Source organism: Apodemus sylvaticus, chromosome 5 (genome assembly GCF_947179515.1).
Source record: "Apodemus sylvaticus chromosome 5, mApoSyl1.1, whole genome shotgun sequence".
NCBI classification, from domain to species: domain Eukaryota; kingdom Metazoa; phylum Chordata; class Mammalia; order Rodentia; family Muridae; genus Apodemus; species Apodemus sylvaticus.
In genome coordinates, this window is record NC_067476.1 from 102,229,516 (window position 1) to 102,254,245 (window position 24,730).

The 24,730-nt window shown below is 43.0% G+C and overlaps 1 protein-coding gene across 4 annotated transcripts; it reads left to right on the forward strand.

Annotated features, from left to right (window-relative positions):
• Positions 1–164: 164 nt before the first annotated feature.
• Positions 165–23,819, forward strand: Nusap1 (nucleolar and spindle associated protein 1). 4 transcript variants are annotated; one of them, XM_052183278.1, is made up of 11 exons: positions 166–351; positions 5,653–5,721; positions 7,245–7,388; positions 9,640–9,796; positions 11,378–11,476; positions 13,452–13,561; positions 14,569–14,684; positions 15,821–15,978; positions 18,731–18,847; positions 22,215–22,323; positions 22,943–23,819. In XM_052183278.1, the coding sequence occupies exons 1-11, from the start codon at positions 259–261 to the stop codon at positions 23,037–23,039; spliced, it is 1,269 nt and encodes a 422-aa protein (XP_052039238.1). In that variant the 5' UTR covers positions 166–258; the 3' UTR covers positions 23,040–23,819. The 4 variants fall into 4 exon arrangements, with proteins under 4 accessions (XP_052039239.1, XP_052039240.1, XP_052039238.1 ...); XM_052183277.1 differs by having other exon boundaries at positions 167–351; positions 14,566–14,684; XM_052183279.1 differs by lacking the exon at positions 11,378–11,476 and having other exon boundaries at positions 165–351; positions 14,566–14,684.
• The last annotated feature ends 911 nt before the right edge of the window (positions 23,820–24,730 follow it).

The following is a 24,730-nucleotide window of genomic DNA, read 5'->3' on the forward strand; positions in this document are numbered from 1 at the left end:
TTCGACAATATTCCTGTAAGACACGCCCACAAATCCGCTCGACGCCTGCGTATTGGTTAGGTTTGCGAACTAGCATTCTTCAGCCTGTCACGCTACTGGCCCGCGTTGGAAACCCCACCCTCGAGGCAGTTCAACCAATGGACATACAGCCGACTTCATTTAAACTGAATATAAAAGTCGGCTTGTCAACGCCTCGGGTGGCGCCAGTTTTGAACCGTGCTGTTTTGAGTTGTGCGGTCACCGTAATTGCAGAACGCGATGACCGTCCCCTCTGCAGAGGAGCTGGACTCCTTCAAGTACAGCGACCTGCAAAATTTAGCCAAAAGGCTGGGCCTCCGGGCTAACCTGAGGGTAAGGTGCTGGCTGGCGGTGCGGGCAGTTGGGTGGGCGGGGTAGAAGAGAGCAGCGATTTGGGGCACAGGGTGCGAGGTGACTGAGAGGGAACCCTCGAGGGACCCTGTTTTGGGGCAGGTAGGTAGGTTTTGTTCACGGTGACTGGAGTTTGTTAAACGAAAGAAAAGCCATGGCTGTTACTTTGTTTGGTGGCTTTTTTCAATAACTCATAAAGGCCTCTTCATGGAAATGCTAAAGATACTTCCCGGTACCAAGGACGTAATCTGTGTAATGTCTATGCCAGTTATTAGGCAGTTGAAGAAAACCTACTTTAAACTACTACTTACTGTTCAGTAAATTGTGACAGTACCTTCACTCTCATGAGTCTTTAAAGGGATGCCTGTCCACCGAGATCTACTATGATTGTCCATACATTAAACACTATTGTATGGTCTTTTTCAAAACCGATAAGGTCTTTGAATCCTGAGTTTGCATGGTGTTCAGAGAAAATGTGAGGAATCGTTGTGAGATTGGGCTTGCTATATTGAAGCTTTCCCATATGTGTATGCGGAGGTTTGTCCAGCAAACTGATATTTGCACTAAATGTTTAATCAGTTGTCACAAATGTTTTTAAATGCTTTAAGCAGAATGAGGCCATACCTATCTATACCTTTTATCTGGCTGAATGGCAGTGAAGAATACTTGGAAATGTTTCTGAGTTTAGTGCTAAATGGCTCTGCAGCTTAGTGAACCAAGCTTAGTCCTTCCAGGTTTGCTATCTGGATGGATGATTTCTCTTCTGTCTCTTCTCTCTCTCTCTCTCTCTCTCTCTCTCTCTCTCTCTCTCTCTCTCTCTCTCTCTCTCTCTCTCTCTTTTAATGAAACAAAGTCTCATTGTACTGCCCAGGCTATCCTGGAAACAGTATATAGCTTAGAGTAGCCTGGAACTTATGCTGAGACTATATATAGGCTTGTACCTCCACCTCTGGCTGGACTGTAATTGTTTATCAGACTACACCTGTTGCCTCTAACCTCATTTGCATCTCAGCTGATCACCACCATCTTAACTGAGCACTGGGGTTTTGCTTCATAGCCCCTGATGTGTTCTTTATTTCTAGCTTACTTGGTCTATAAACTTTTTTTCCCGTTAGTCCACTGGGAGCTTCCAGCTGAAGGCTTGTCTGCTTTGTTCACTGGTCTCTCTAGCTCCTAGAACAGTGCCCAGCTCAATGTAAGAACAGTTATTCAGTCGATGAATTAATGCTGATTAACGGATAACACTTGTCCTTCCAGTCATCTTGAGCTTCAATCATCCCATTTTATTTGACATGCTAAATGTGTTTGTTTCTACCTCAGACACCTCACTTTTCATTGTTGCATTGTCGGTGAGATACTGTGTTAAGAAACCATATCCTAGTCAGGCAGTGAGATGGCTCATTGGATAAAGGTATTTGATACATAGCCTGGTATTTTGACCCACATAGTGGAAGAAGAGAATTAACTGTACAAAATTGTTCTCTGAACTCCACACCTGCACTATGGCACACGTGTGCGTATACACACACACACACTCACTCACACACTTACATAAATAAGAGTTTGCATCTATCTGGGCATGGTGGCACAGCCCTTTAATCCCAGCACTGGGGAGAGAAGGCAGAGACAGGTGGATCTCTGTGATTTTGAAGCCAATCTGGTCTACATAGTGAGTTCCAGAACCACCAGGGTCACAAAGTGAGATACAGTGTTGAAACAAACAAAAGAGAGAAAGAAAAGAAATTGCTGATAATTTGGTATCCCATCCCTGGGGAGGCAGAGACATAAAAATCATGAATTGAAGGCCCTAAATCCAACAAGAAAGACTGGGCATGTGGTTCCTCTTGTCAACCCTGTACTGAGCCCGAGATTCTGTCGATCCCTGAGTTTGGGGCCAGCCTGGTCCATGTAGTGAGTTATAGGCCAGTCAACTCTACATAGTGAAAACCTGTCTCTCTCTCTTTTTTTTTTTTTTTTTTGAAAAAGAGCCAGTTTATTAATAGCTGTCTTCACGAAGAGACGTGTAGTACAGTTGAAGCTGGCGCCTTGGGCCCACACCCCAGCAAAACTCCTGTACTTAAAGTACACAGCAGATTTTATGCTTTGCCCTTTACTTCTAGTAGACGATAAATTGTGTGATAAGGAAAGAGCTAAGCTCAGAGGCTGAGCCTATCCTAAGTGTGTGGAATCAATTATGTACAAGAACCAGGAACTGAGCAGCAATAGTCTTTTACTCTCCCTTGGTGATGGAGATACAGGCCAGATTAGACCAGATTAAAAGTAGACAAAGGGGGCCGGGCAGTGGTGGCACACGCCTGTAATCCCAGCACTTTGGGAGGCAGAGGCATGTGAATTTCTAAGTTTGAGGCCAGCCTGCTCTACAGAGTGAGCTTCAGGACAGCCAGGGCTACACAGAGAAACCCTGTCTCGAAAAAACCAAATCCAAAAAAAACCAAAAAAAAAAAAAAAAAAAAAAAAAAAAAAACCCAAAAAAAAGTAGACAAAGGCAGGAGACAGATCATCTCCAGTGGGTTCACTGATCTCACTGTGGGGAGTCAACTAGGAGCTGGGATTGTGTCTGTGCATGGTCAAAAGTTGAGCCCCAGGTGGGCACTCGGGTGGGCTGCCAGAGACTAGGAGTGACGATGTGTTAGCCACAAGTCATCTCTGCAGACAGCTTGTGGGAAGTAGGACAGTCAGGCGTTTCCAGCTTGTGCAGGGCAAGCAAGCAGCTTGTATTTATAGGTTTAGAGGTGTGCGTGTATAATATTTTTTTAAGGCCATGAATTTGAGAAAGAGCAAAGCCAGGTACATTGGTACATGGAGAGAAGTTGGAGGAAAGACATGGGCTGGGAGATGGGGTGGAGAGGGAATTATGTAAATATATTTTAATTAAAACATTTTTAAGCCAGGTAGTTAGTGTTGGCACATGCCTTTAATCTCAGCACTCAAGAGGCAAGGGCAGGCAGATGAGGCCAACTGGTCTGCAGAGTGCGTTCAGGACAGCCAGTGCTGTTATACAGAGAAACTGTCTCTAAAAAAATTTTTTTAAACCACTGGTGGCTTAATTAATTATATTAATCCCAGAATTAATATATATGTATATATATTAATCCCTTTAATCCCAGCACTCTGGAGGCAGAGACAGACAGAGGCAGAGCTAGTTCCAAAACAGCCAGGGTTACACAAAAATCTATCTTCCCCCCCCCCCCCCAGACAGGGTTTCTCTGTATAGCCCTGGCTGTCCTGGAACTCACTCTGTATAGCTCTGACTGTCCTGGAACTCACTCTGTAGATCAGACTGGCCTGGAACTCAGAAATCCACACAAAAACCTATCTTGAAAAGCAAAAAGAGAGAGAGAGAGAGAGAGAGAGAGAGAGAGAGAGAGAGAGAGAGAGAGAGAAAGAAGTTTAAAGTTACTGTATTCATTTAAAGTTAATTCTATTATTTCATTTTATGACAGGGTCTCACTCTGTTGCTCTGGCTGTGTGGAACTCAATTTGTAGATCAGGCTAGCCTCAAATTCACAGAGATCCACTTACTGTTATCCTGAGATTGAAGGCATGCATGCATCATTATTCCAGCTAACAAAATTTTTATATTTTTTTATGTATATAAAGGTGCTTTGTCGACATGTATGCCTACAGACCAAAAGAAGGCATCAGATGTGAGCCACCATGTGTTTGCTAGAAATTGAACTTAGGTCTTCTGAAAGAGTAGCCAGTGCTCTTAAATCCTGAGCCATCTCTCCAAGTTCCTAAAATTAAAAATAAATAATTTTTTAAAAAATGTTTTGTCCCTCAACTCTGTACCTGAGTATAATAGGGGAAAAAAAGAACCTAACAAATATACTTAATTTTCGATTGTTTTACAATAGGGTCTTATTATGGCCTGGAAATCTAAGGAGATTGCTCTGCCTGATTATATTTGACCTTTTTAAAAAGGAAAGCCAGGGCTGGAGAGAAGACTCAGCAGTTAAGAGCACTAACTGCTCTTCTGAAGGTCCTGAGTTCAAATCCCAGCCAACCACATGGTGGGTCACAACCATCTGTAATGAGATCCGATGCCCTCTTCTGGTGTGTCTGAAAACAACTACAGTGTACTTACATATAACAATAAATCTTAGGGTTGAAGTGAGCAGAGGTCCCAAGTTCAATTCCCAGCAACCACGTGATGGCCCACAACCATCTGTACAGCTACAGTGTACTCATATACGTAACATAAATAAATAAAGTCTTAAAAAAAAAAAGGAAGGCCAGTCAGAATAGTGTTTCTCTTCCTGGAAAGAACAAGGGACACTTTCCTAGAATATAAGTTGAGGCCAGGAGCTCTCTCCTCCTCAAGGACTTGTAAGAGCCTCACTGCGTGCTACCACCTGTCCACAAGAGAAACTGGGCCCAAAACATCTCCCTAGTCGGCCAGATATTCTTGCTGATTTACTTCCTCAGAAAGTTTGCACCATGGTCCTGTGTCAGGCCGCAGGTCTGCTTTCCTGAGCATCCAGTTGCTCTCAGTCGCTGCCCTGATGACAACTCTCAGGAGACTGTCTCCGCTGCAAGGATAAAGTTTATACTCAAGAAGCCTTATGAGAGCCACACGTGGTGGCACATACCTGTAATCCCAGCACTTGGGAGGCAGAGGCAGGTGGATTTCTGAGTTCGAGGCCAGCCTGGTCTACAGAGTGAGTTCCAGTACAGCCAGGGCTACACAGAGAAACCCTGTCTCGAAAAACCAAAAAAAAAAAAAAAAAAAAAAAAAGAAAAAAGAAAAAAGAAAAAAAAGAAGCCTTGAGGCAGGTTCAGTTAGCGAAGTCATGCTTTTCACTACTTTCCCAACTTTTTTTCTCAACCTCCTCTTCACTAGTTAGCTGTGTTTCAACCATACTGAACTTAGGTTTTCTCCATCTATCCTATTTTCTGTCTCTTGCTTCTTCTCCATCTTGTTCTGTGTGATTGAGCCTCTTCTTCAGTTTCAAGATCTCAGTGTGGTGGTGGCAGTGGCGGTGGCAGCGGCGTTCCCCACACACACACACCAGGACCACATCTGTCCAGTGGGGCCTACAGCAGCCAGGGCCTCCTCCAATGTACCTTGCTGTGTTGTACTAAGTGTCTTTTTCCTCACTGACTTTGCTGCTGGGGTGTGAAATCCATTTTTACCCGCGCTACCAAGCCTGCCAGCCTGACCAGAGTGCATTCAATAATCAAAAGAAAAGAGGTGTTTGGCATTGCTTTCGTATTTACTTGACTTTGGCTGTAATGATGAGCTAGCTGTTCTTTCTACAGGCAGACAAGTTGTTAAGAGCCTTGAAAGCACACCTGAATCCAGAAACAAGGAAAGAAAATAAAAATCAGGTGAGTAATGTTCTTCTATCATTTATTAGCTAGTAAAACAGTAGTGTTTGGTTAGTAAACCATACCTATTACTGGTAACTTAAGGTATAGGAGATGGTATGGAGCCTCATGCTTATAAGCCCAGCATCGGGAGGAGCCAAGACAGGTTACTAGAGAGTTCAAGCTCCTAATGAACAAATGACCCAGACAGCAAACATTTGTGGAAAACCTGCAGCCTGAACAACACTGAGTAAGATTAGGAGAAACAGCTCTGAAGAATAGAGTTGGTATGGAAAACCTTACACTTTACAGTAATTTATTGAGTAAACCCTCCAGAGAATCAAGATAGGTGGAAAAAATAGAGATGATTCAATTAAGAAAATACAGAATGGCCAACTCTGATACAGGAAACAGAAAGAGTGGGGTTTAGCAGTGCCGGCAACTCACCCCATGTTGAGCTCAACTCATGTTTGAGTTCAAGACAGTCTAGGCTGTATATCAAGACACTGCCTCCAAAAACAACAGAAGACAGGAATTGAGAAGTAGGACACTGGCTGTAGCTCAGTAGTGGAGCACTGGCCTAGCATCTGCTCCCTTTCCGAGCCCTAGGGAGAAAGACTAAGCAGCATAGGGAGCAGGGGAGGGGATAATGATGCTCAGACCTAGAGTTTACAAGATGTAGCGCCTGCGACAGAACAACATCTGAAGGTGAATCTAAGGCTCTAAAGGTGCTACACTGACAAGAAACTGGATGGGCGTGCCAGGATTCCCTAGAGATGAACAGGACCCTAGAGACTCAGCCTTAGCAATGAGTTACAACAGCAAAGGTGAGAGAGTCAACTGCTTTCATGGTTGCTTTTGTGCATAACGCTTGCCCTATCTCCAAGGTCAAACTTTTGGCCTTGGACACGGTCAGTGAGTGTTTTACCACTGAAATACATACTTTCCACAGCTTATATTTAATATCTTAAGTCATACTCATATATATATATATAAGTTTAGTTATAAAAAAAAAAACAGAACAAAAATGAACTTATGTGATAGGACCATCCCTGTACCCAGGAGAATGAGACAGGAGGATCAAAGTCAAAATCTGCCTGGTACCTGTGAGACTCTGTCTGAAACTCAAACTGAAAAAAAGGGCTGGATGATGTTCACTGCTAGGCACTTAGGAGCTTGTGGGCGCACCTAGGCTTGATCCCTAGTGCTGAAAAACAGTGACAATCCAGATCATTTGTGGTCTGGGAGAAAAGCCATGTTTATTTTCCTCTACCACAAGTAATAAGAAATATATCTAATATCATTAGGTATTCGATAATGAAAAGAACCTTCCCAACACTCTGACGTGTAAGCCATAACATAATGTATCAGCTGTCTGTGGATGTTCTCCTTTCAGACTATCCTGTATTCATGCTGTAACTTTTTACTTAGGTTTATGAAAATGCAAGTGCTAGTTTGTTATCTGTGACAAGTTGCTTTGGCTTAGGAAGCAATCGTCAGTGCGCATGCATGCAGGGTCTGGCACATACTGTCTCTTTTCCCAGGATGAAAAGCAATCTTCTGCATTCTCCATTGATGAGACTGAGATACAAGTTAGCAGTGAGGAGCAAGCTGAAGCGGAACCAGGCGGTCATGTCACCAGAACAAGGAGGAAGCGCAAGACCACCCATGGCACTCCTACTTCCCAGGTGAATGGGACTGTGCAAACCGAAGAGAGCTTCCATTTACCTTCCCTCATGATGCCAGTTGGCTAGAAACACTGTGTGCTGCAGGCTCCTCAGAAACAGAGACCTGTGTCTGCTGTGCGCCCTACCCTAGTGCCTGGGAAGACATTACTAGTACTAAGTATAAATTAGATGCCCACTCTAAGGGGCTGGAGAAAGATGAGGGTTGGCTCAGGTTAGGAGTGCTTGCTGTTGTGCAGTTCAACCTCAGTGCTCATGTGAAAGCCAGACCTGGTCCCATGCAAGCCTGAACTGTGTAGCTCTGAGGGGAGTGAGAACAGCATCTCTGGGGCTTGTTGGCCACGAGCCTAACCAAAAAACAGATCTCCAAGTTCATGAGAGATCCTGCCTTAAAGGAACAAAGCGGAGCATAGCAGAGAGGGGCCCCTCCCCAGCCCCACCCCCACAATGCCCTCCCCTGGCATTCATGCAATCCTACAAAAAAAGTGATTGAATAATGCGAATGCTCATGAATTGTTCACATAGGTGGTCTGCAATAAATGAAAGGAAGAGAGACCAACCTCTCTTAGTTTGCTCTTGGCCCGGTGATCATTCAGTAGTGTGTGATCATGCTGAATAACTAGGGCCTTCCTCACTTGCTTTGATTACACTGATTTTACTCCTGTATCTTATTCAAATGAAACTTCTTTTTCCAGGCATAAAGGTAACAGCATAATCTCAGTGTGGGGGAAGCAGAGACATGAAGATATGAGTTCAAAGACAGCTGGTACTACATAGTCAGCACCACAGACTGCTGCATAGACAGCAACAGAAACCAAATATAGTTTTTACACATACTATCTCTTCTCTTCCTCTCCATCTCCCTTTCTCTCTCCCTTCCCCTTCCAGGCAGGATCTCACTGTATAGCTCTGGCTAGGCTGGTACTCAAAATATAGACTAGGCTCAGCTTAAAGGCATGTGCCACCATGCCACTGTTGGTGGTAGTTTTTTTTAATTAGAGTCTAAGTCTATAACCCCAGCTGGTTTTAAACTCATGGTAATTCTCCTGCTTCAGTCCAAGTGTTGGGATTATAGATATGAGCCAACATGCCTGTCCTAATTTCTTATTTTTTTGGTTTGTGTGTGTGTGTGTGTGTGTGTGTGTTTTTGTTTGTTTGTTTGTTTGTTTGTTTTTTGGTTTTTTTTGTTTGTTTGTTTTTTTGGAGACAGCATTTCTCAGTGTAGCCCTGGCTGTCCTGGAACTCACTCTATAGTTCAGGCTGGCCTCAAATTCAGAAATCTGCCTGCCTCTGCCTGCCAAGTGCGAGGTTAAAGGCATGTGCCACCACTGTTTCTTAGTTACCTTTTTTTTATTTATTTTTTTTAATTTTATTTATTTATTTATTTTTTTGAGTGGAGGAGGGTTTCACTATGTGGCCATTGTTGTTCATTTTGTAGACCAAGCTGGCCTTGAACTAACTCACAGATGGAAATCTACCTGTTTCTGCTTCCTTATTCATTGTGTGGCTGAGATTAAATGTGTATGCCACTCTGCTCAGCCTTAATTGTTTTAATTTTCATTTTATTTTACGTGATAAGTATTTGGCCTACATGTATGTCATGTCCCATGTGCCCTGGGAGGCTAGAGAGGGCATTGGATTCCCTGGAATTGGAGTTACAGATGGTGACCTGCCATGTGGTGCAGGTAATCAAACCCAAGTCTTCCACTTAACCACTTTGCCATCTCTCTAGCCCCTTAGTTACATTTAATACATTTTGTGGTTTGTTGGGAGAGGGTGTGGTAGAGGCTGGGGATACATGCCATGGCTTGTGTGTGGAAGCCAGAAGACAACTTGATGAACTTGGTTTTCTCCTACTGTGTGGGTCCCCAGGAATTGACAGGTTCACTGTGGGTTTGGTCTTGGTTTAATTTGGAATGCTTCCTGTTTAGAGACCTTTCACTATTGCCAGGTTCTTGCCACTATGTGAAGTTTTTAGTTGTATGACCCCACACATCAAGAAGCTGTGTTATTATCCATCAGTGAACAAATCTTTCCATTCTTCCTAGTGACCTTAAGTACCTGCTTTTAAAGTTAGAGTTTGGAGCGCTGGGTCAGAATCTTGTTCCCATGTTTTTCCTCTGACCGACCCCCCACACCACACACACACATACACACACACACACACACACACACACACACACACACACCTTTTTTCATTCTTTTAAAGTAGCAGTTATTCTGTTGGGTTCTTTCCTTTCAAAATTTGTTGCAGGATCATTTGGAGATGAAAGGAAGTGATTATACTAACTTCCAAAATCAAGAAAATCAGGAAAATCAAGACCTCAGAGCTACTGCAAAAGTTCCTTCTCTGCCAGAGCAGAGGCCAGAAGACGGGGATGCAGCTTCCTCAGGAGAAGGAGAAATAAATGGTATGTGCTAACATTGTCAAACTAAAATTGTAGGGGAACCATGTGTATTAGTTTTCTAGGAATGCAAGCCAAGCAGTTTAAAATACAGAAATTGAGCCATGAGTGATTGCATGCCTTTAATCCCAGTATATGGGAGGCAGAGAAGGTAGATCTCTATGAGCTGGAGGCCAATGTGGTTGGTTCTAGGACAGCAAAGGCAATAAAATAGAGAGAAGACCATATCTCAAAATAAAAAAAAGACCAAAAACCCCAACAAAATAACAACAAAAATATTAAAGAAAAGCACCACACACACCCAAAAGAAAAAGAAAAAGAAGAGAAATTGATTGTTGAAATTGATTTGGGAGCTGCGACTCTTAAGTGAGAGCATCAATAAGCCATGCTTTTCTGAGACACTGGATACCTTCTTCTTGTTCCTTGTAGTATCTGTGTGTCTGTTGTTCCTTGGCCTGGTGTTCTACCCTGCTCTCTGCCTCTCTTACCACATGACATTTATCTTGTTCATGTGGCCTGTGATAATTCTCAAATGTAACCCAGGCAGGCCTCAGCCTCCCAGCAGTCTACCTACGTCAGCCTTAAGAATTGTGGGGTTGAGTATCTGATCCTCTTCTAAGGACGCAGGTCCTATTGTAATACTACCTTCCTGAACAACCTCTGTTTGAATATCTTGAGACCCTGTTCCTAAGAGAGTTGACATCACAGTGCTAGAGTTTGGGAACTAACTCATCTTGCAGGGCCACAGTTCACCATAGCCACACTTGGAACTTTGAGATATTTTACAATTAAAGCAAAACCTAGAAATAAATGCAGAAGATCACTGAGTTTTATTTAACATTTGTTATTTGGTACTGGGACCAAACCCGGGAGCTCGAGCTGTCAGGCAAGTGCTTGGTGACTGAGCTACATCCTGAGCCGTGACTTTACCCAGGCCAGAATAAGATTTTTGGAGAGTTTGGAAGGTCATCCTCTTGGTGCCGAGAGAGCCCATTTTGTTCTCATTAGTCTTTGTGCAGAACATGACTGATCTAGACACTTGCCTGCTTCTTCAACGAGGCTGTTTACAAGGAGGGGTGACACCCACTTTCACATAGTGAATACCTGTCTTTTTCAGTCTTCCACATCCCTTTCCTTAATTCCAACATTTGAGAGACTAAGAAGGTAGATCTGCAGAGTTCAAGGCTACTCTGATCTACAGAAAAAGTTCCAGACCAACCTGGTCTACATAGCAAGAGACTGTCTCAAAACAAAACAACCCATATTTTCCTGAAACTTTCTCAACTAATAATTTATTTTTTGTTTCTTTGTTTATATTTTATAGATTTTTTTAGTTTTTGAGACAGGGTTTCTCTGTGTAGCCCTGGCTGTCCTGAAACTCAATCTATAGACCAAGCTGGCCTTGAACTCAGAAATATGCCTACCTCTGCCTCCCAAGTGCTGGGATTTCTGAAGATAGCTACAGTGTACTTTCATAAAATAAATAATTAATCTTTTAACAAAAAAGTTTTTTCATATCTTTGATTATTCAAGTCAACATTTTAATAGAAAAATGTTTTTTTATTTATGTTATATTTGCCTATTTAGACAGTGAAGATTCAAAGAGGCCTTTAGAAAAAAGATCACTATGCATGGATGGGCTTTCTAAACTTGGGAACAATAAAAGGACTTCTGCCACGACACCAAGTAAGTGAACACAAACCAAAGCAGCGGCTGGCTCCTCCTCTGGACTCTTGGTGAATAGCAGCTGTTCGCAGCAGCTGAACTTGCAGCTGTGGGGCCCAGGGCTCTTGTTCCGCCATTCCAGGTTGCTCGCTTTAGGTTTGCGTGTACCTGATCCTCAGACTGATCTTCTCTATGGGTAATGGCTGTACTGCAGGCTTCCGTTGGCAGGGTTGGAATAGAGCTTCAGAATACTTCCCACTACTTAGTACTTAACACAGCAAATGGTCCACAGAAAGGCATCAGTAATACCTGTGGAGTACTAGGTACATGACTCAGCACTCGGGAGCCTGAGTCTCAGTTACACGGTGTGAACAAGCCTGTCCTGTAGTGTGACATTCTGTCTCAATACATCAAAAAGACAAGGACAGTTGTTTCATATGCCTTATGTTGCTTGAGACATAGATTATTATATTATTTTTAATAGAATAGTGTTCATCATCTATTAGAAGTTCAGTAATTGGGGACGAAGAGATGGTTCAGAGATTAAGAGCACTAGTTGTTCTTGCAGAAGACCCAAGTTCAATTCTCAGCACCTACCTAGTGGCTCACAAGCATCTGTAACTCCAGTTTCAGGGCATCTAACCCTTTTTCTGACCTCCTTGAGCACCAGTTATGCACATATATACCAACATATGTGCAGACAAAACATTCATATAAAACAATGTAAAAAAAAAAAAGACATACAATAATAGAATAGTGCAGGGTAGAATCTGACAGACTACTACTCACCTTGATTAGTTCTAAGTCTTTTGACCTAAAGTTTTTTCGGGGGGGGGGGGGGGGGTACGTTTCAAGACAAGGGTTTCTCTGTATAGCCCCGGCTGTCCAGGAACTCACTCTGTAGACCAGGCTGGCCTCAAACTCAGAAATCCACCTGCCTCTGCCTCCCAAGTGCTAGGATTAAAGACATTTTGGTTTTGTTTTTGTGTTTTTTTTTTTTAAAGATTTATTTATTTATTATATGTAAGTACACTGTAGTTGTCTCCAGACACTCCAGAACAGGGTGTCCGATCTCATTACGGATGGTTGTGAGCCACCATGCAGTTGCTGGAATTTGAACTCAGGACCTTCAAGAGAACAGTCAGTGTTCTCAACCACTGAGCCATCTCTCCAGCCGCCATGTTTTGGGTTTTTTTGAGACAGGGTCCTTTTTTTTTTTTTTTGGTTTTTCGAGACAGGGTTTATCTGTATAGCCCTGGCTGTTCTGGAACTCACTCTGTAGACCAGGCTGGCCTCGAATTCAGAAATCTACCTGCCTCTGCCTCCCAGAGTGCTGGGATTACAGGCGTGCGCCACCACCGCGCAGCGAGACAGAGTCTTAATATAGCCTAGGGGGGGCCCAAACTCACTGTGTATCCAAGGCTGGCTTTGAATTTTTAATCTTCCTGTCTCTTCCTACTGCAGTGTTGTATTTATAGGCATGAGCCACCACATTGAACATGATGTTTAATTCTTAGATTAAAACCATAACCAAACATACTTACTACCTGAACCTTCATGAAAGTCCTTATCACTCAGCGCATGTAAACAGTCAGTTTTCACAAGCTAGAGGAGTTGTATCTCAAATGAGCATGTGCTTAGAAGGCCCTGGACTTCAATCAACACACAACACACACACACACACACACACACAATCTATTTTGTAATGATTAAAGGCCCTTTAACTAACCTGGGTGGAAGAAGACAAATATCTTGTTCTCCAAACCAAGATCTCCAGGAATTGGTCCCTGGGGACAGTGAGCGCTGGACGGTCTCTCACATGAGCATGCTTTGCCCCAGAATTTCTGAAAGCTGAGTGTTCTGGAATTAATGTTTTAGCCAAGATGATATTAAAGTTGAATGTCTGGAGAGTAAAGAGAATAAATGTTGATAAAAACACAGGGACGATTAAAATGGATTTTTTTCTTACCACTTCTAATAATTTGGAATGTTCTAGACTTTAAGAAGCTTCATGAGGCTCGTTTTAAGAAAATGGAATCCATTGATGAATATATTGTGAGAAAAAAGAAACACTTTAAAGAACACAATTCATTTAATGAACTAAAGGTAGGCAGACGAAATGCATGGTTTTTATTGTCTATTCATTTTGAGTGTTTTGCCAACAACATAGATGTATGTACCATGTACTGGCCTGGTGCCCATGGAGGTGAGAGTTGGGTTGAGTTCCCTGGAACAGGAGTTACAGGTGGTTGTGAGTGTCCTGGGAATTGAACCCAGGTCTTCTGGAAGAATATTTAGTGCTCTTAACCACTGAGCCATCTCTCTAGCTCCATGTTGTTCATTTGTTTTTGGTTTTGTTTTTAGAAACAGGTTTTCTCTGTGTAGTCCTGGCTGTCCTAGAACTCACTCCAGGCTGGCTTGAACTCAGAAATCCGCCTGCCTCTGCCTCCCAAGTGCTGGGATTACTGGTGTGCACCACCACTGCCCGGCTTTTTTTCTTTTTTAATTGTTGTTGATGTTTATCTTGAGAATAGCTTCATGCATTTGTAGTCGTCTCTTGGTGGGGCTGGCCTTGGACCTCTGGTCATCTTCACTCCACCTTCTAAGTGGTGGGATTCCAGGAATACACTGCTCCACCTGGCTTGAGAACAAGCTATTACCTTAAAGTTGTATTGTGTGTGCTTGTTGGTCAGAGGACAGTTTCTGAGGGTTGGCTCTCTCCTCTCATGTGTGGTTATGGGGAAGGAACACAGGGCTCCAGGCTTCTGCCTTTACCCACTGAGCTAGAGCTAGCTTGTGGCCTGAGACCAAGATTTTGAAATGGTGCTTATGGGCTAAAAAGATTGCTCAGAGGTTAAGAGTACTGACTGTTCTTCCAGAGGTACTGGGTTCAACCACATGGTGACTCATAACCATCTGTAAAGGGATCTGATTCCCTTTTCTGGTATGTCTAAAGATAGCTACAGTGTACTCATATACCAAAAATAAATAATTTCTTTTTAAAAAGAAAAGGAAAAAAAAGTGTGTGCCACCACATCTGGCTCCTTTTAAAAAATTAATTAATTAATTAATTAATTAATTTAAATGGTGCTTATTTTTCTTTTCAAAAGCAGCTTGATAAAAAAGGGATAGTGACTCCAGTTCCACCAAGAGGAAGACTCTCTGTACTCTGTACTCCTGCCAGTCAGCAGTGCCCACAAGGCCACTCAGCAACGAAAATGAATGTCAGGTAAAATGATTTTCTCTTAAAGGGTTACGTGGGTACACATACACGTGTGCACATTGCGTAAGTCCAGGTCCATGGGTGTTAGACAAGGGCTCTATCACTAGTGTTCATATATGCTGTGTGTGTGTGCATTGTATGTCTGTGTGTGTGTCTATGAGTGAAAGTCTCTGTGTGTTTGTGTGTGTCTGTCTGTGTCTGTCTACATTTTTGTGTGTATTGTGTGTCTGTGTGTGTGTCTGTGTGTGTCTGTGTGTCTGTGTGTCTGTGTCATTGTGTGTGTGTGTGGGGGGGGGTTGTTGGATAGAGGACAGCCTCCAGTTGTCATCACAATCCATCTACATTTTTTGGAGACTAGTCCAGCTGGCTCACAAGCCCTAGGAATTCACATGTCTGTACTTCCCCAGTCCTAGGGGAAACTACTATTTATTTCAGTGATGAAAGTGACCAAAAGCAATTTGAGGAGGAAAGGATTTATTTGCCTTACACTTCTATACCTGTCTTCATCCTTGGAGGAAGTCATAACAGAAGCTCAGACAGGGCAGAAAGATACAGGAGGCAGGAGATGACGCACGAGGGTGCTTCTTACTGGCTTGCTCCTCATGGCTTGTTCAGTCTGCTTTCTTATAAACCCAGGACCACCAGCCCAGGGGGTGTCCCCTCTTCAATAACTGATGAAGAAAATGCCCTATAGCTGGATCTTACAGAAACATTGTCTTTATTTATTTATTTATTTATTTATTTATTTATTTATTTATTTTTTGGTGTTTTTGAGACAGGGTTTCTCTGTATAGCCCTGGCTGTCCTGGAACTCACTCTGTAGACCAGACTGGCCTGGAACTCAGAAATCCGCCTGCCTCTGCCTCCCAGAGTGCTGGGATTATAGGCATGCGCCACCACCGCCCGGCTTAGAAACATTGTCTTAACAGCGGTTCCCTTGGATAAATCTAACTTGTGTCAAGTTGATATAAACCAGCCAGCACATCACTAGAATACATGTCTGACATTTGGCATGAGTGAGAGTACACATTTATACCACAACATCAAAAAACCTGGTAATGTCCAGTAGACTCATTTACAAGCTTGACCTTAGCTCCTCTTGGTACAAGTACTCACATCTTTCCCTCTATTATTGCTTTTAGGTTTTCAGCTGCTACTAAAGATAATGAACATAAGTACTCACTGACCAAGACACCAGCCAGAAAGTCTCCACATGTGACTGCACCTGGGAGTGCTTCAAAAGACCAGGCTGTGTTCCGGACACCCAAGTTAAAGACCACTGAGAGGAATTCTGCTGCAGGTAGAAGAAAGTTGTCTTTAAGTCTGTAACTTCCTAAAATTAAACATGCCTCTTTCTCTAAAGTCTCTATATATGTATAAAGTCAAGTGCAAAAAACATGGTAGGATATTTTTCATTTACTCCTGTGAAGGAAATGCCAGAGACATAAGCTAAAAACACACAGACCTGCTACAGGCTCTATTCTATTCTAAAGGTGTCCTATGACAGTGGCCCTTCCTGAATTACTTTCAGCCTGTCTAGGGCACAGCTTAAGAAGAGGATGTTGGAAATCTACCTCTGTGGTCTTCCATACCTTTGACAGGAACAGGATTCCTTTCTCTCTCTTTCTCTCTCTCTCTCTCTCTCTCTCTTTGTTTTTGTTTGGTTTGGTTTGGTTTGGTTTTTTCAAGACAGGGTTTCTCTGGCTGTCCTGGGACTCACTTGGTAGACCAGGCTGGCTTCGAATTCAGAAATTCGCCTGCCTCTGCCTCCCAAGTGCCGGGATTACAGGCGTGCACCACCACCATCCAGCTAGGAACAGGATTCCAAAGCCAGACTTTACTGAATAGGACAAGAAGATGCTCTCAACCTCTGCCCTACTTAGATGCCACCTCCAAGTCCCATTAATAGGTTTTGTTTTTCTTCTTTTTGTGTTACTGTGGATTGAATCTGGGCACTTACACATGCTAAGTACTTGCCTAACCACTAAGGTTCATTTCAACCCAGCCCAGGTGTAATAGTGATGGCAAGGTTCAAATGAAACTGTACACCTCAGTGGTAGAGACTTACATGCTATGTGCAAGGCCATAGATTCGATCACTTGCACTCGCACACATACACACACACACACACATTCACACACCAAGATTCTCCTTACAGTCTCCTTGAAAATGTCAATCTGATAGCTTTGATTATACAAAAATGATTACCAAGTTCCTAAGACCAGAGCAATTGAAGTTTCAGATCGAGGAGAACCTCATTGGTGATGATAATTGGTGTGGAAACAGAGGATTTCTATATGGATTACCAGCTTAAGAAAGAAATTTACATTCAGGTCTAGGGAGCTGGCTTGATGAGTAAAAGCACTTGTCTTTGAAGCACGGGACCTGAGTTCACTTCCCTTGTCTAAAGGAAATCTGGATGCAGTAACACATTTATTATATCCCAGTGATGGGGGACATAGAAGTTGGTGAGATCCAGACCATTGTGAGAGACTATTTCTCAAAGAAAAATGGGTGACACCTTACCTCAGAATGTGCTCTGGCTTTCTCTGCGCCTCTCTGTGTATCTCTCTTATGCATACATGCAGTGCAGAGATGAAAGAGTAAGTCTACAGAACTCTCCTCCTTGTTGACCTCTCCTCTCCCACTCCTTCTCTCATCTGTTTATTTATTATATGTAAATACACTGTAGCTGTACATATATTCAGACATACTAGAAGAGGGTGTCAGATCTCAGTACGGATGGTTGTGAGCCACCATGTAGGTGCTGGGATTTGAACTCAGGACCTTCGGAAGAGCAGTCTGCTCTAAACCATTGAGCCATCTCTCCAGCCCTGGTAGGTGACTCTTGATTTTAGCTCTTCCTTCACAACATTAAACATGACTGAGTAGCTTCCTCTGTGAAGGGAAAGAAATGTAAGTGTGGCTGGGTGACTTATACCGTCCTCATTTAACTCTATGACATAAACATTTACATTACTAAACAGTAAATAGCTTTTACTAATAAATAGAGCTACAAATCTTTTTGGCCATATATAATTGGTTCTTTTTATTTATTTGAGTCGGGTTTCACGCTGTTCCAGTCTGTCCTGGAATTGACATGTGTAGCCCACACTATTCTTCCTGCCTCTGCCTTCTGAGTGCTGGGATAATAAATTATAAATGTTCTGGCTTAATTACTTAAATTTTAAAAAAATGGTTTTATGTGTGTGTGTGGTTGAATGTATATTAGTGCTCTGCTGCATATACATCCACACACCAGAAGAGGACATCAGATCCCCTTATTTAGATGGTTGTGAGCCACCATGTGGTTGCTGGGGATTGATCTCAGGACTCTGGAAGATCAGCCATTGCTGTTAACCATTGAGGCTTCTCACCAGCCCCATGTGTGTGGATTTTTTGAGACACTGTTTTGATGTGTAACAGAGAGAGCCCAGGTTGTTCTGGATTTGATTTGTAAACCAGGCTGGACTCTAACTCACAGAGATCCACCCCTCTGTCTCCTGACTACTGTGATTAAAGGCATGTGCTACCACTTAATTTATTTTCTGTAATTATATATATTTGTCTGTGAGGAGTTATGAGCACATGAGTACAGGTATAGAGGCCAAAGGTTGTGAGCTCCCCCTGGAGCTGGAGTTGACAGGAAGTTGTGAACCATGTGCCGTGGGTGCTGGGATAAACTCAGGTTCTCTGGAAGCACAGTGCAGGCTCCAAAGCTCTCTAACCCTCTTTTCATTTTTTTATTTGTTTGTGAAACCAGATCTTGTGTATCTGAGGCTGGTTTGAACTCCCAGTCTTCTGCCTTCCTTTTTCAAGTGCTGCCGTTGTCATTGTGCCCTGTCGTCCCCATGGTAGCTATGTCTGTGTGTGTGTCGGGGGAGTAGATCCAGTAGCCCTCTCAACCCTGGCCATGGGCGTGCACGTGTTACATAGCACACATGCAGGCAGAAATCTCATACATGTAAAACTAACCCAAGAAGTACAATTATTTGTTTTGATAATTAAGGTCTTTGGTGTTCTGTTTATTTGGGCTTTTTTGTTTTTTTCAGTTATTACCCCATTCAAGTTGATGACTGAAGCAGCACAGACTCCAGGTTCTAGTAAGAAACCAGTATTTGATCTCAAAGCAAGCTTGTCTCGTCCCCTCAACTACAAGCCACACAAAGGTATGTGGGATAGTCTTGAAGGGCAAAGCTGCCAGAAGACTAAACAGTTCTGCATTAAAACTGGAGGTATATGTTGTATGTGTGTGCATGCATGTGTATGTATACTATTATAGTGTACATAGTAGTATATAGTAGTAAAGTGTTTCCTGGCAGGCATGAGCCTCTGATTTTTTTTGTTTGTTTTGTTTTTTTTGTTTTTTGGATTTGGTTTTTTCGAGACAGGGTTTCTCTGTGTAGCCCTGGCTGTCCTGGAACTCACTCTGTAGACCAGGCTGGCCTCGAACTCAGAGATCCGCCTGCCTCTGCCTCCCAGAGTGCTAGGATTACAGGCGTGCGCCACCACCGCCTGGCTGAGCCTCTGATTTTTATATCCAAACACTACAAAATGAGAAAAAAAACATTCTGTGACTTGGAGGAAGTCCCACCATATAAATTTCTGCCCCTGCTTCCACATGAATTCCTGACTTAAAAGATTTTCCATTAAGCAAAAAACAATTGATCTGCTTACAAATTTGTTAAGCAAAAATATAAGTTGTCAACAGATCAATGTCAGCTTAAAGGTAGCCATGTGAACTTTTCATGTTTGGCTATTAAGAACAGAGTATATAAATATCTGCGAGTTTCTGCTCCTTTTTTTGTTTTGAGGCAAGCTTCAAGAATTCTAGTTGTCCTCAGATTTGCTTGAAGCCAAGAATGACTTCGAACTTCAGAGTGATGGGATCTTCATTTTATTTATTTATTCAGAACATTTTAGTTCTGTTCTTGGCAGTATTATATATCACATCCACTTTCTATTGTGTATGGGTTTGTTGTTTGATCTTTGAGGTGGTGTTTTTGTATTAATAGTCAAGGTTTATTGTGCCTCACATTTGGCAATGGGTATAGTTCATTTTGTTGACAAGAGCGCGAGGCTAGCCCATCACATTGTATCACAGTAGTTACAGGTGGATTCGGTCCCACATGGCAGAAGACACTGTAGCAGGAGCATGAGGCCAGCCCAGCACATTGCATTGGCTGAGAACATGGAGTGTTTAAGACTCTCTCACTGAATAGGCCAGGCTAGCCTTGAACTCATAGCCGTTTTTTTCCTTTGGCTTCCCAAGCTGTGGAATTAGTAGTATAAGCCGCCATGCCCAGCTATAAAATACACTACAGTAGCCATCTTTTTTTTTTTTTTTTTTTTTTGGATTTGGTTTTTTGTCGAGACAGGGTTTTTCTGTATAGCCCTGGCTGTCCTGGAACTCACTCTGTAGACCAGGCTGGCCTCGAACTCAGAAATCCACCTGCCTCTGCCTCCCAGAGTGCTGGGATTACAGGCGTGCGCCACCACCGCCCGGCTTACAGTAGCCATCTTTTACAGTAGATCTTTTACCTAATTCTAACTGACTCACTGAAAAAGTCTTGAGGATGTTAAAGAAATGACTCAGCAGTTTTGTTTTGTTTTGTTTTGTTTTTGTTTTTTCTAGACAAGGTCTCTCTGTGTAGCCCTGGCTGACCTGGAACTCACTCTGTAGACCAGGCTGGCCTCGAACTCAGAAATCTGCCTGCCTGTGCCTCCCAAGTGCTGGGATTAAAAGCATGCGCCACCACTGCCCAGCTGGCTCAGCAGTTCTTAGCACTTGTTCCAAACACCCATACCAGGTAGTTCAGAGTGGCCTACACCTCCACTTACAGGAAATTCAACAGCCTTTTTTGGCTTCTGTGAGCACCTGCATGCATGTGGTGCACATAAGACTCAGCAGGTACACAGACAAATTAAAATAACAACAACAACAAAAAACCCTTGGAGCTGGAGAGATGGCTCAGTGGTTAAGAATACGTATTACTCTTCCAAAGAACCCAAGGTCTATTCCCAGCACCCATATCAAGTTGCTCACAGCTATCTATAATTCCAGTTTGTCAGATCTCACAACTCTGGCCTTCAATAGCACCCACGTAGGTGGCTATACTCAGACAGACATATACACATACGAATGACTAGAAACTTCTTTAAGGCTGGGCAGTGGTAGCACACGCCTTTAATCCCAGAACTTGGGAAGCAGAGGCAGAGGAACTCTGTACATTTGAGTCCAGCCTGCTCTATATAGATCGATTTGGTTTTTTTGAGACAGGGTTTCTCTGTATAGCCCTGGCTGTCCTGGAACTCACTCTGTAGACCAGGCTGGCTCCGAACTCAGAAATCTGCCTGCCTCTGCCTCCCAGAGTGCTGGGATTACAGGCGTGCGCCACCACTGCCCGGCCCCCTAGAATTTTTTTTAAATTATGTATATGTGTCTGTTTGTGTGCTTGTGTAAGTACACTTGCCCAGGGAAGCCAGACGTTGTCCAGTGTCCTGGACCTAGAGGGGACAGATGATATGAAGCCTCCTGACATGGGAGCTGAGAACTGAACTTAGGTCTTCTATAAGAGCAGTAAACACTCTTAACATCTCTCTAGCTTCCATATTGGGGGTCTTTCCTATGACTTCTTCAGAGTTAAAAAAATAAAAGGATGACACATGCCAGTAAGTGGTAAAGCAGCAGATACAGCCACTTGCTACTAAGTCTGACAGCCTAAGTTTGCGATTCCTGGGACCTATGTGGTAGAAGGAGAATCAGTTGCAGGCAGTCATCTGTTGACTTCACACATGCCATGGCACACACACACAAGTAAACATTAAAAAGAATGTTTGTACTAACAAACCATGGATGAGGAAGGCCAGTGAGGTGCTGAGTGGGTGCCATGCTGACAGACCTGACAGTCAGTTCTGTTCCCAGAACCCTTGGTGGAGGAGGAAAGATGAGCTCTTCAGTTTTTTGGTTTTTTGGTTTTTTTTGGAGACAGGGTTTCTCTGTGTAGCCCTGGCTGTCCTGGAACTCACTCTGTAGACCAGGCTGGCCTCGAACTCAGAAATCCTCCTGCCTCTGCCTCCCTGAGTGCTGGGATTACAGGTGTGTGCCACCCCACCCACCCGGCTAAGAATGAGCTCTTCAAACCTGCTGTACTCAACACCCATAAACACAGGAATGAGACAGGGTTGCTTTTTTTTTTTTTTTCATCAAAACACATTTTTAGAGGAAAATATGGTTTACATCTGAAATGTGAAATCAAGATTCACTGCAGAAAATACATGTAAATATCTACAAGACAATAAAAATGTTGAGAGGCTAAAAGACGGAGACAAGGGAGCTGTGAATGATTCTTTTTTGTTTGTTTTCAAGACAGGGTTTCTCTGTGTAGCGCTGGCTGTCCTGGAACTCACTCTGTAGACCAGGCTGGTCTTGAACTCAGAAACCTGCCTGCCTCTGCCTCCCAAGTGCTGGGATCAAAGGCGTGCACCACAACCACCCAGTGTGAATGGTTCTTAATACCCCTTTTTCTAACCTAGGAAAACTGAAACCTTGGGGGCAAGCTAAAGAGAACAGTTCTCTGAATGAATGTGTAAGCAGAGTCACCTTCCACAGGAAAACTTACAAACAACCTCATCTCCAGACCAGGTGAGCACATCACTACCTAACAAACAGTACAGGCTTCCTAACTTCCAAAGAGAGTACTGAAGCTGTGAGGGTGGACTCTGGGTTAGAAGCACAATGCTCCATTCCATTTTGTTTTGAGAACCAAATGCTTGAGACTAGACGTTCTACAGAGAACAGAGTTGACTCTGACTTACAGTTCCAGAAGTCTCAGGTACTGGTAGAGCCTTCTGCTGTGTCACAAGACAGAGCCTAACATGGGCGCACTTGAGATTGAGGGCACTGTGAGAAGACTAGGCGATGGTCGACAGTGTTGTCCTCCTAACCGCCTCCTTTTTTTCCTTGTCTCTAGTCACTGGACCCTAGCCTGGCTATATATCTGACTTGTAATAGTGAGACTTCTCATTCAAAACTAGTTTTTTTAAAGTACCAATGCTGAATCCAGTCACCCAGGTGTCCCCTGGCTCTCGTTCCATGTGTGACTGTAGAATGCTGAGTGACAATGCTGACAAATTGGAACCCATAAGAGTCCAGTGCCTGTAGATGACATTTAACTAGTTATTAGGTCAGCAGTACATTGTTTACAGTAGTCTGTCAGAGCATCTACGTTGAGCCTAACATGGAACATGTCTGTCCCTCCTAGGGAAGAACAACGGAAGAGACATGAGCAAGAACGAAAGGAGAAGAAAGAAAAGCTTTTGGAAGCTCGAAGAAACCTGGGTGTGACTAAAGCTCCGTGACCCTGCCCGTTCCTTTACTCCTAACTCGGTTTCCTTTTGTATGTTTTTATACTTTCTCTACTTCAGTCAAAAGCTCTTTTCCATCATAGCTTTTGGTCATAATTTGTGTAGTGTCTCTTCTGTGCTCTATCTAAGAATATACTATCTTAAAGTTCACCTAATGTCCTATATAACTCCGATTTTAAAAGCCCTGTCCTCATGATTCTTAACCAAGGTTTTTCATATCAAGGTCCTGCTAGTTCTGATGGAGATGACATGCACCCTTTTCTGCACAAGTGTTTCCCTTAGCAGCAAGCTGTAGCCGAATCTTAGCATGAGAAAATAAGATAGAGTTCATAAGGAAAGGGAGGCTAGAAGGCCACGTTTTTGTTCAGGAGCCTGAAAAATCTATTAGTCTTATTGAAATCTTAATCAAGGTTTTAGCTCTAAATCAATAGTTTTAGCTTATAAGAGCCTTGTTCTAATCCTTAATAATCCTAAACTAGAAAACCTTCAGTCTCTACTTGTTAAATAAAAACCACAGAGCAAAGGGTGTGCTTCAGTGGTACATTACAAGTGTCTATCACACACTTATCCCTGAATTTGACCCCTGGTACCACCAAAAACAAAGCTAAGAGTTGCTGCTGTAATAATCACTTTCTTTGGCAGACTTAAATCTTACAAGTGGGGAAGAGAAAGGAAGGCTGCTAAGCATAACCTTTTGATCTTTTCTCTGCCATGTACAGATTCTGAGTTGTGTGTAATGCTTACAATGTTCATAAATAAAAATGTTCACGGTGATAGGTTCATTGTGTTTAAACATACGTTGCTCAGGATTTGGATGGCCATCAGAGATCAGTAAGCACACCTCCTCCACCCAGTTCTTTCCCACAACTACTAAGACAGGGTCTCATTTAGGGCACACTGGCCTCAGACTCATTTTTTATCTGAAGATGGCCTTGAACTCCTGATACCCCTGCCTCTACCTCCCAGGTGCAGAGTTAGATGTACTCCACCATACCTGGCTATAAAAAAGTTTTTCTTTTTCCCTTCCTTACTGACTGCATTTTGAATCTAAGGCCTTGCAACTTACTACCAGAAATAGTAAGATAACAAGATTAATAACCAACAGTTCTATTTATATATTCTATAAATCAATAAAGCTGAGTTGAATGTTGTGGCATAAACCTATAGTTCAGTACTCTGGAGGTAGAGGCAGGAGGGTCAGAAGCTCACTGTCTGTCTCAGGCACATGAGACCCTGCTTTTCAAAAACACTACAGGACTGGGCAGCATGGTTGCTGGTGTGGCAGTCGGAAACTTGCTTAGATTCTTATCCGCAGATAAGCAGAGAAAACGACGATTACCTGGGCTTCTTGAAACCTCAAAGCCCACCCACAGTGACATACCTCCGCACCAAGCCATACCTCCAAATCTTCCACAAATAATCCCACCAACCAATCATCAAGTATTCAACTATATGAGCCTATGGGAGGCATTTTCATCAAAACCACCACAGGTGGCTCATACTTTTAGTACCAGGTGTCTTAGCAGGATTGCTGGGAGTTCCACCTCACCACAGCTATGTAACGCGGCCCTGCCTCAAAACTACAAAAACAGTGCTTTAATTCCTAAAGAACTTAGTACATCCCAGGAGCACCTTAGGCAATAATCAAACCTTTAGCTCTTGGTCCTTTGAGAGAGATTTCATAC